We start from the raw sequence: 12,442 nt of genomic DNA on the forward strand, positions 1-12,442 counted from the left end.
TTCTGGCCTTCTTTCTGTCCCTTGAGTACAATTTTGCATATGCAGTCATCTATGCCTAAAACCGTCTGCCCCTAAATTGTCCTAAAGATGCCTTTTCCCTCTGATCTTGCCTGGAATGTCATGTCTTCAGTAAGGACTCTAGTAACCAACCCATGGAAAATAACATTCTCCTACAAATCATTGTCATATCACTTTTTTTTTTCTTTTAGCTTTTTCATATAGCTCAGATATTCTGTTCAGACATGTAATTGTTGCTCTTTCCCCACATTCATATGTAGGCTCCCTGAGAGTGGTGCCTCTATCTGTTTTGCATACTGTATCATAGGCTTTTAATTCATATTTATTGAAATAAAGAGTAAAAGTTGCATGTTAGAATGCTGTGTAAATCCTGATGCATATCCAAATATAAGATGCAAGTATTAACTAAGCAACAGACAAATCTTTTGTATGTTTGTCCTGGTAAGCTGGATAAAAGCATATGTGATGTGTGAGCATCTGACATCATTAAGTATGAGTAGATCAGTAGTCACCCATGTTCACGGGGCATACATTTTGATATTGATTGATTTTCAACCCACTGTGCATCTTCTGTGTTGGAAATAATTAGAGTCTGTGAACTGAAGTGAAGGAAATATTTATAATGCTGAATAACCGAAAGTGAAGACAGGGGTATCTAATTAGTCTTTCTTGTGACAATCTTTTTTTTGGATTAGACTTTGAAAACTCTTAACAGTGGTGCTTGTGTCAGTGACTCTGCTGATAATTAATAGTATTCACCATACACCTACACACATTCCCTCCAAAATATCCTTGTGTAATGCCACTACTGGAAAGAACAATTTCAATTAGGAGAGCTTTTGAAATGTATATATCATGTGGTCTATTGTGAGAGATGTGTCCTATTATAAAAGAGAAAAAAATCTCTGATAGAACATAATATTTTATGTAACATGCCTGATATATTGTTTAACAAAACATTTTATGGATACTTCATCAGGACATGACTTGATTTAAGAAGCAGGACTAGCATTCACCCACGGTTTCTTTTTTTGAATCCGTAAGATGTTTTCCCATACTATATTCACCCAGTCACAAGCTTATTAACTTGGGAATGAGGTGACAGGGCCTTTGTCTTTGAATCTTGCAATTATAATTAATAGTAAGTTAAAGGGAAGCAGAAAGGTTATATTCAAAGTTTAAAGTAAAATGACTTTGTGGCACGTAGCGCAGGTACCAGGAAGATATTAAGTGGGAACTCATTATTCTTATTAATTAGAACTTTGGGAAGACATCTTGAAAAGGAAAGTCATTTTATGGTATGTTACAAGCGAGACACCTATTTGTGGACAAAACTTGGACAGGAACTATGCGGTCTTCATCTCGGCATGTCCAGGGCCTAGCAGAGGCCATCCCCAGTGATGCCGGTTGTATATAAGAAGGTTGTATATAAGAAGGCAGGGAGAAGGGGTCACTGTGTACATATTCTCCTCTATACCCCTCAATGCACTCCTAAAATCTATATTATGAAAGAAACCACTGAAAATTTCCTTATGTTTGTGTGTGGAAGTATTCTGTGTGGAGCCTGCACTTTTGGCAGAGGATTTAATGTTAGAAAAAATATAGTAAAGTCTGGTGTCTCTCAAAACCACATGGAAACATCATTTTTCTCTAAATGTTTACAGTTTTAAAAACTAAATTTACTACTTATGATCTTTATAAGAGACATGTGTGGATTATAGAAGTCAACGACATGAAGGGCCAGGCTACAGTGAAGTGCAATAATGTACAGTAATAATAATAGCTAATATTTACAGAAAGCTGGCCATGTTGAGATGCTGTTCCAACCACTTTCCATGTCTCAGCTTGTCCTTACAACACAAGACCCTTATGATCACCCTTTTAATATTCCCCCTTTTCACAGATAAGGAAACTGAGGCTGTGGAGATTGAATGTCATTTGCTAGTCAATATGTTCTAGGCCAATATTAAAATCTAGGCAGGCTGGTTTCAAAGTCTCTGTCTCTGTCTCTGCACTAGGATGATATTCACTGAGTTTTCATTATGTGTCTAAGTCCTTCACTTAGAATGAAGGAAGTGCATTTACTTCCTCAACTCACAAACGTATGAAGGCAATAGGATATTTCCTTCTATACATGTTGGAACTATGTCTAAGCATGTAAAGATCATTTAATGGACAAAGTACCTTATACTTTTTAAAGAATAGAATATCGATGTTTGACTGAAACCAATCCAGAATGGTTAGGGAAAAAAAATCATATGTAGATAAGAGATATTTTAAAAAGAGACAGTGCTAGAAAAGAGATACAACACAAAGAAGCCTTAGAGCATGATTAGTAGGTTCAGTTCACATGCAGTTCAGGTGGCGTGGAGGGAACTGCAAAGTAGAAGGGTTCAATAGAGCCTGGAGAAACACTTCCAAACTGATTAACCACCAACAGGTTTGTGTTTATATTGTTTCCTTAACTTCTGCAAACAGTTCTCCTCACAGAAGTCATTTTGGAAACATCTTTCAAAGTTTGTAAAGACGTCAGTGATTTTGGTTATCTTCACTTAAAGAGGGTAATTTATCATCTAGTCAAGTGCGCATGTGTCTGCCAGGAAAGCTGTGACCAACATACATCACACTCAGGAGCTTCAGGGATTTGGTTTGCTTTTTTATGTGTGATTTAATGTAGGATTCATTTCAACCTGACTTTTTTTTTTAACCTCTCATCATATTTTTCTTCTAATTAAGTTATATAAATGTAACCTCCCCCCAGTTTGAGCTGTGATAAATTCCTTCTCTGAATTGGCCTTCTGAAAGTCACAAACCAACATGATGGATTGCAAAATGAATAATTTCCCTTCTACCATGTTTATTTTGAGCAGCAAAGTGCTGGAGAAAAGGGAATTCTTTTCACTCAAACGAAAGCCCTGCTCACAGTGGTTATGTGTCTGTGAGTTAAATATTTCCAGCGCTGACTGACCCCAGCGTATTTCCAAAACTGGATAGGCCTAATGGAAGGACATGATTTTTCAGCTCAGAATTTGGGGATTTAAGAATATTCTTGGAAGGAATCCAAAATGAGAAAAGGTGTGCTTTCATGTAAGCCCTGGAGTTACTCATGTAGGTATGGGCTGAGACCATGGTTTCTTTGGGAAATTGATTTCCTAAAGTCTATATTGCAGAGGAAAGGAACAATGTCATTCATACAATGGACTATGGGAGAAATGAATATTTAGTTTTTATTTTTAAGTCCCTATTCATTTCACTTTATTATACATGCAAGTAAATTCATTATGTCTTTGATGTGAGACAGCTGTGTTGAAATTGAACCACTTGCTGCTAATATTTAGGCTGGCATTTTAATATGTGCTTAACACAGGATACATTTGTTCCCTTTACATTGGAAGGCACAGATGAAACTATATAAATAAGATTAAAGTATTGCCATAGATAAAATATGAGGCATTAACCTTTTAGTCTCTTGATTTTCAAATGGTTTAGCGTCAATATTTAAATAGCCACAACAATCATAGTCTGGTTCAAGTAATACTGCTTAATGTGTTAATCATTAATTTTACATACTTCTTTCTCGGTTCCCTCTATGCCTTTATAGAGTGGGAATTGCCTCTTGCATCCTGAATTCATTACTGTGATTTGTGTACTGTGCCTTGACTGAAGCCAATTTAAGTGGCATATCAGTGTGGAATTTGAGCTCCTTTGCTTTCCGTAGATAGGAGCTCATGGAGTTAATGTTTCTTTTATAGAATTTATTACAGGACTATGATAATGTGGTTATGATTTATGATCTATTCCTGGATAGTATCTGAGTTAAGATATACTACAGTCTGAAAAGAAGTTTGATTTTATATATTGTAATAAGCGTGGCTACTGGTCCAAATGTCTGAACACCAACTTTTCATTGGCATAACTTCTCCTCCCTGAATGAAAAACCAGAACTATTATTTCAAACCAGAATTAGATATAAGCATTCACCTAAATCAACCATCCCATTTTTCAGATGAGGAATGTGAGATCCTGTGAAATTAAATAGGTTGATGACATTCAGGAAGGTATAAGTTAGGGCTCTAGCCAGGAGGTTGAACCTGGCTCTTCTGACTTCTGACCTAGCATTCTGTAGCTGTCCTGTCTGGCTGAAATAGATAAATACTGCCATTTCATTTATTCTCCATATGAATCCATTCACTGTTACCTTCCCTTAACAACCTTTTCTTCTCTTTCCCTGTGTAGCATCGTCATGCACCCTCACAAAGACCTCCTTGTCTCCTGTGGGGAGGACCGTGTCTGGAAGATGGTGGGGCTCCCCAAGGGCAACGTGCTTCTCACAGGCTTGGGCCACACTGACTGGCTTTCAAACTGCTGCTTCCATCCCAGGTCAGTGCACACAGCTCTCAGAGCTAGTCTCATCTCTCCAGGAATGCACTTGTTTACTCTGTGTCTTCATTCTGCTGTCTTTTTTTTTTTTTTTCCCTTAAACCACTTATTGAAGTATAAATAAAGCTATATATTTAATGTATACAACTGATAAGCTTGGAGATAAGTATACCTCCTTGAAATCATCACTGCTGTCTATACCATAAACATGTTATGGTATCATAACAGTTTCCTCCCATCCACTTTATCTTATCATCATCATCATCATCATCCTCAAAACAGTTAAGATTTGTAAATGCTAGTGGCTCAGTGGTAAAGAATCTGCCTGAGCACAGGTATACCTGTGGCAGATTCATTTCAATGTTTGGCAAAACTAATACAATATTGTAAAGTTTAAAAATAAAAGAAAAAGAAAAAAAAAAAAAAAGAATCTGCCTGAAATGCAGGAGACTCTGGAGACTCAGATTTGATCACTAGGTTAGGGAGATCCCCTGGGGAAGAAATAGCAACTCCAATATTTGTGCCTAGGAAATCCCATGGACAGAGGAGCCTGGTTGCCCACAGTCCATAGGGTCACAAAGAGTTGGACACAACTGAGCTACTGAACATACACGCACAACCTGAGATCTACCCTCTTTAGCAAATTTTTAAGTATTCCTTAAGAATTGTTAGTTGTACACGCTATGGTATACAGTAGATCTCTAGGACTTAACTCGTCTTATATAAATGAAACTTGAAAGTTTATACTGCCACTTTCGTCTCTGCAACCCCACCTCTACCACTGAATTTTGAAACATGTAGATAAATGCTCCTTTGGCTTTCATTATATCGACTTTAGATTGATTGCTTTTGATATTTAGTACATATAAAACTTAATCCACATGCTGATGCATTTAAGAAGAGTAATGAGCTTCCCAGGACAAGCTTCAGAAATGCTCTTTGTCCTCATAAACTCTGACAAGGCACATGAATTTCAATAATGCATAGCAGTGTTTACTTTGCCTCTGTTAATCTTGTATGTTTTCCGTTTAGAATTAAGATATCTACCAAAAAGGATCAGGAGGCAGTGATCAACTCCTTTAAAAATTCAATGATACTTAAGATGTAAAAGGGAACAAGCAGAACTGAAGGCATGGAGCCCTATAATTTTCAAGATTCACTTAATTTTTGTACCAAAAGAACCAGGGCACAGAAGGAACGAAACACACAGACACATTTTTCTGGTGGCAAGAAGGACTGCCTACTGTTGCTTGTGGTCAACTCTTATCCCTGATCCCAGTGGTCTTCTCTTATCATCATAATGCTTAACTGCCGGGGTCCAGCCCCGGCTGATCCAGGGTATTCGAAGCGGGGACGGCGTCGGCGACTTATTTATTTATAAATATTTATCAAAGATTTAAAGAATAATAGAATAAGGATAGCTCAGTGAGGCAATTCAGTGGAGAAAAGCGGCTGAAATAAGGATAGCTCAGTAGGAAAATTCAGTGGAGAAAAGAAGCTGAGTGGCTTGGTTTACGCGGAAAATCAATATAACCCGTGACACCAGGTTAGCTCTGACCACGGAGGCCGCAGGCGCCCTCTCGAATAGCGGAAGGTGCCCCACCTTAGACACCTTCTCGAGTGGGTCTTAGAAGCCCAGGCAAATAAATGGTCGCAGAGGACATCCACGCTCCAGATGGACGCTCAGCCGGAAGTTAAAGGGAAGAATGACATGGGGAGACCAAGTTTCAGTGAACAAGGCCCGCACTTTATTTTCCAAAGTAGTTTTTATACCTTAAGTTATGCATAGAGGATAATGGGGGAAGGGGTAGAGTCATGCAGCAAGCCAGGCTTTTTTCCTGTAAACTTATCATATGCAAAAGTTCAGGTGATAGACATCATCTTCTGGCCCGGAGGCCTGTTAACATTTTAAGAAACTTATCTTTCTCTAAAGGTGATTATTCCAAAGTCAGGCGCCAGCCTTCCAAAAAGCATTGAACAAAGCTGCATTTTACATTTCTATACACCCATTATATCAATCAATACACTGCCAAGGACACAGTAGGTAAGGAGTATGGAGACTTAGCAGCAAACATTGGCCCAACAAGTGAAAAACCCTTCACCAATACATTTTCTAATCAATCTTTTAACTACTCAAAGGAATCTGTGTTTAGGCAGTTTAGAACATCTCCTGCCTCTCACAGTTGGGAGGCTCTGAACAATCACATGTGGCCGGAAAAACCCATTCAGGCAGGCTAGAGGATTTCCAAAGGAGTTTGTAGGTTAAACACTGTCACACCCAGGAATTATTAACTGGAGCTGTAAGCTAACTCTTTTTCCAGAGAGAGGCAGTGGGAGACAGCCCCCCGTAAAGTCAGAGGTGTAGGTGAAAGCACAAAGCAGAAAGTAGGCAGACTCTGGTTTTGGGGGTAGATGCTCGAGAATTTCCAGGGGGACTCCTGAGGCTCGATCCCGCCTTTGCGTATGCCGAGCCTCCTTCCTCATGACCTTTGTCATGGGTGGAGTGCCTCACGCTGGCTCTCAGCAGTGATAGAATTCCAGTTGAGCTATTCCAGATCCTCACTCAATATGCAATGTGCCGGCTCCCAGCATCTCCCCCTTTTTTATTTCTTAAAACAGCCAGATGCAGCTCAGTCGCGAGCTTCTGAATGTTCTGCCGAAGAATCCTGACAATACAAGGAAGAATGAATATGAGAAGCAAAATTAAAGCACCAGCAGCGATGTATCCAAGGATATTAGACAGAATGTTTTTTCTTGAAATGAAAGTTAGAGAAGGTGTGAAAAAAGTCATTAGCTGCGGTAAAATCCAGTCAAGAGTGTTTCAGGGTCTGTATTTGATTATGAAGTTTCCCTAAGTCCAGGCCAATGTCAGAGCTGTTCCAAACACCTGAGAGATGATTTTTGATTTTTTCCCATTCATAATCTGTCTCATTTACCTTTAAAGATGTCACGCATATCCACCGGTAATCAGCGTGGCAAGACAAAGCCATTTTCACTTTTAAAGTCTGTAAATCAGTCCCAATATGCATTATTGCCTCTTCTAAGGCGTCTACTCTCATCTCTAATTTTCTATCTATAGCTTCCTGTGTTGTTAGAGTTAGTGAAACATTTTTAGACATGGTATCAACATATTGGGCAGTATGCACTTGTTGAGTCAATGATATTGCTGCCACAGTAACAGAAGTAATTGCGGTTATTAAAGCTGATATTTCTAAAATAAGTAAGCCCACAAATCGTCGCAATCGCATTAAATCCTGAAGTTGTTGTAATACAGCAAGACTATAGTTATATCAATAAGTGGTTACATTATAAGATAAGGTGGACGTTGTAACACTACAAAGGAGCAAACATTATATTGAGGGTTTAAACAAGATGAGAGCATACATTATTCACAGGTCACTACATTGGGTCCACCAGTTTAAAGTCACATGTACATTAAGTTTTCCAGAATCGTTGGTAAAGAGAAAAACATAAGGAGAGGGTAGACAAGCCAAAACAGAATAAGTAGAATTATTTTCTGGTTGGAGTTCGGGCTGCAGCAGCCCCGTCAGTCCCACCGGGATCTCGATGTTTATCTTGCCTCCCCTTCTGGCGGGCTCCTCTTTTGTGATCGAAGCAATGGGTGAACTGGATGTCTGGGGGTCTGCAACACGGCGAATCAGCCTGTCTAAATTGGAGAATCTGCATTCTGTGGAAAAATACACGCACATCCTCGACCGATAGTTAATAATGGGTCAGGACCCTTCCATTGTCCTGAGAGGGCCTTCCATTTGACTAATGGTTTTGCATTTAATTGTTCCAGGCACCAATGACGAAGCATTGCAATAGTTCTGGCTGAAATCAGTATTTAAAATATTTATTACGAAAAGAGCATGTTGCAAGATATGATGGGGAGAACTATACTTAAACTCCCCTTCTTTTAGTTTTTGAATTTGGATTTTTAATGTTTGATGCGCTCTTTCAACAATGGCTTGTCCCTGTGGGTAATAAGGGATGCCTGTATTATGTTTAATTTGAAACTTTATACAAAATTTTTGAAAAGACTTAGAAGTGTAAGCAGGAGCATTGTCAGTTTTCAAAGCTTTTGGCAGGCCCAAATATGAAAAACAAGTAAAGAGATGTTGTATCACATCTTTACCTGCCTCTCCGGTACAAGCAGTTGTAATAATAACGTGAGAAAAGGTATTTACAGTTACATGAACAAAAGACAGTTTTCCAAATGAAGAAACATGAGTTACATCTATTTGTCAGAGTACGTTAGGTTTGAGACCATGAGGATTAACTCCCATAGGTAGACTATTATAAACAGTGGGGCAGTGTAAGTAAGAATGTACAATCTCTCGAGCAGTCTCTCTGGGAATTTGGAATTGATACCTTAAGGCAGTAGCGTATTGATGATGAAGTGAGTGAGAGGCTCTGGCCTCCTCAATCACAGTAGCCACTGTATTTCTGGTTAACAAGTCAGCCAAATCATTAAAGGCATTTAAAGGGCCGGGCAATCTGGAATGAGCCCGAATATGTCCAATGAAAAATATTTTATTTCTTTTCCAAATTTGTTGCTGTAACTTAGTTAACAAATGAAATATGGTAGTTTTATTTTCAGGCAGGACCGCAGTCTCAATGTGTGTAAACAGCCTGACCACATACTGAGAATCAGAGTAAAGATTAAATTCCTCATCTGCAAACATAGCAAAAGCCTCTATGACTGCTGTTATTTCAGCTCTTTTAGCTGAAGTTTTTTGTGTTTTTAAAACTTTTTGGTGATTTTTAGTAACTATGAAGGCTTTACCATTTGTTGACCCATCAGTAAAAACTATTTGAACATTTGGAACAGGAGATTGTTTATATCTGACAGGAAAATTAACTGGATGTCTGGATATAAAATTCAACAAAACATGTGAAGGTAAATGATGCAAAAATTTTGACCAAAATAGTTTCCTATAGCAATCTGCCAATTTTCAAACATTAGAAGCACATCAAGTTGTTCTTTATTATATGGAATTACAATTTCTGATGGCTCTTTACCAAATAATTCAATGTTCCGCTTTTTTCCTTTAATATCAAAGTAGCTATCAATCTTGGATAAGAAGCCGCTACTTTTTTAGTTTGAGCGGGAAGATGGACCCACTCTAGGGAGCCGTTTTGCCATAAAACCAATTTTTTGTCTGGCTTCCCCAATTACACCTATGGGGGTTTTATGGCAAAGGAATTGTCAAGCAGTTGTCAATTTAATTTTTTAATTTTTAAAATTTACATTTTAACAACATGAATTTAAAGATATGTTAATTTAGGTCTAATGTTTAGTTTAGGTCTTTGTATAAATTTAAAAAATAAACGTATAACCTCCTTATCTCATTTTAGTATACAGATATACCTAAATGCAAAATGTATTTATATAGTTTATACTTGTTACCATATAATATATATAAATCGATATACTTGAATTAATCTTTATAATTAATATATTAATATATATATTACAGCAATACAATACGTACACAGCTAATACCAACCAACACAAACCAATGCACTGCAATAATACATGTCACACATATATAATAATACAGTATATAGAACATATATCACAGTACATCAATCCATACCAATTAATATCAGCCACTCACACATTATATTACTGTAATACATACTTAATTATACAGTATATATATAATATGTATATATATAGTATACATATTAATTTATATACAAATTAATCAAGTATAGATCTATAAATAGAATTAGGTATACCTTTATTATATTTTATTTATATCCATACCTAACTAGGCAAACTGTAATTATGTAAATATATTTATATTATGTATTTATAACAACATATAAAGTATTGTTAATTGTACCGCCTGTTGATGACTAAGAAATTGAGAAAACTCTTTCTCTGAATATCTCTTATTTGAGACAGCACGTCCCTCCCCCATAGGGTAAAGGGGAGCATAGGAACTACATAGGGTTGAAAAGTTCCACAGGTATCTTCAAACTTCTAATCTAACATTTTTGAACTTTTAACTACTGTGGGGGCTTGAGGGCAAATGAAACAAAATTTGACTCCTGAAATCTATCAGGGCAACTTGCCAATCATCACTATTTTGTAAAAGACTTGCAGTTGATCCTTATTAAATGGAATTACTATATTTGTTACTTGTTTTCTAAAAAGTTTCACACTTTTTCCCTCTTTTTATAATTAATTGTGCCACCGAGCTGGGATAAGATAAAACTATTTTTCTTGGAGTCACTGGTAGATGGAACCAATGGGCCTTTTTGTCACAAGCACCCTGTAGGTATATGTTTTTTGGCAAGAATAATTTAATCTCATCTTTTAGTAATATTAATTGTAATTAACTGATCATTTAAAGTCTCATCTACTTTAACAAGAGCTGACTCTGTCTCATTTAGTCAACTTTTTCTTAGAACTGGAATTAGGATCGCTTTTTAAGTAATCAAAGGCTTTAAATCTGCAGTAGTCAGTTTTAAATGTGGGCGTATCCAATTACTGTCTCCTAATAATTTTTGGAAATCATTTAAAGTTAGTAAACAATCTTCAAATGGGCATTATCAATTTTTAAAACTTTTGGCACCTAAATATGAGAAGCAAGTAAAGAGGTGTTACACAACATCTTTATAAGCTTCTCCAATTATCATTTTGTAAACTAAATCTGGTCTATAGCTTTTTATATGACAAGTAACCATCTAATCTTTGCTTGAATACTTCTAGCAACGGGGAACTCACTACTCTTCAAGGCTTTAAACGCTCTCTCACCTTTTTCTCTATAGCATTCCCACTCCGCTTTTTCTAATCCCACCAACTCATTTTCAGTAGTATGTGTTGGCCAGGAGCTGGGTCCGTCTTTCCCAGAAATGTTAAGAGACGTCTGTTCCTGTGTCTAATAGCCCTGAGATTTTACTTTTTTGAATTAAAAGATCTTTTAAAGGCCTTGGAGCTGTAATTTCCTGCACCCAAAAGGCTAGATCACTAGATCTAAACGCTCTGTGGCTCTTAGCTTGAGAAGTCAAATTTTTTCCTGTCTGATAAGGTAAAAGCAAAAACTGTTATTCTTAGACCTTTATTAATTTGCACAGTTTTGGTAAGCGGCGAGATCAAAACTTTAATTTCTCCAATATAATCAGAATCTACCACACCATACACCAAAATTTCTTGAAAAGAAAGCGAGCTACGCCCTAGCACAAGTCCTACAATGCCCTCAGGCAGGGGGCCAGCCACTCCCATTGGAATCGGAGCAACCGGCTTGTCAGGGGTTAATATTGTTGCTAAATCCCCTTAGCCTGGGTGAGACCCCCCTGAGGGGGTTTTCTCCAAGGAGCACACTCCGCATATTGTGCAGTCTGTTTTAAAAGCTCCACTGTTTAAAAACTTTTTATCTTCTTCAGGCTTAGGTAACACTTTGAGAGGCTTTGGGGGCAAAGCGGGGAACTCTTGGGCCCTAGAAGGCGCAAACGGAGGCGGCGGCGATGGCCTTAAATCAGAAAGTGGTGGATAAGTTTTTTGTTTTTTAAAGGTTTGCGTAGAGCGGGAGGGAGCTCGCCAGGGCACCTGGTCAAAGCGTCTCTTACTGTCTTTCTCTCTCTCTTCCTGTCTTTCTCACTTTTTTCTCACCCTTTTTTTTTTCGCTACCCTTCTTTCCTTCGTTTCTTTCTCTTTACCCTCTTCTCTTCCTTAATTTTTTTTTTATCTTTTTCTTTGTATCTCCTTTTTTAACTTCCTTTTTCTATCTTGATGTATTCCCTGATTCCTTCCTTCTCTGTTCCTCTCCTTTTCACTCTTTAGCTCTTTTTCTAGATCTTTTTCTATTTTCTTTCCTTTTTTTTTTTTTTCACTTTTTTTTTCTTTTTTCTTTTTATTTTTCTTTCCTTTTTTTTTTTTTTTTTTCGCTTGGGTGAGGCCCCCCTGAGGGGGTTTTCTGCAATGAGCAGGCTCTGTATATTGTGTATTTTTTAAAACTCCTTTGTTTAAAAGAAATCTTTTTTATCTTTTTCAGCCTTAGGCAATTGTCTGGGAGACTTTGGATGTAAA

At 37.4% G+C, this 12,442-nt stretch overlaps 1 protein-coding gene across 1 annotated transcript in view; it reads left to right on the plus strand.

Moving 5' to 3' along the window:
* SPAG16 (sperm associated antigen 16) overlaps positions 1–12,442 on the plus strand; it is a 1,086,909-nt gene that overhangs the window by 507,285 nt on the left and 567,182 nt on the right. Inside the window, exon 10 of the mRNA XM_045162106.1 lies at positions 4,255–4,398. Coding sequence (XP_045018041.1) covers positions 4,255–4,398 — 144 coding nt within the window. The remainder of the gene's footprint in view (positions 1–4,254; positions 4,399–12,442) is intronic.

The sequence above is a fragment of the Bubalus bubalis genome, chromosome 2, assembly GCF_019923935.1.
Source record: "Bubalus bubalis isolate 160015118507 breed Murrah chromosome 2, NDDB_SH_1, whole genome shotgun sequence".
In the NCBI taxonomy this organism is placed as follows: domain Eukaryota; kingdom Metazoa; phylum Chordata; class Mammalia; order Artiodactyla; family Bovidae; genus Bubalus; species Bubalus bubalis.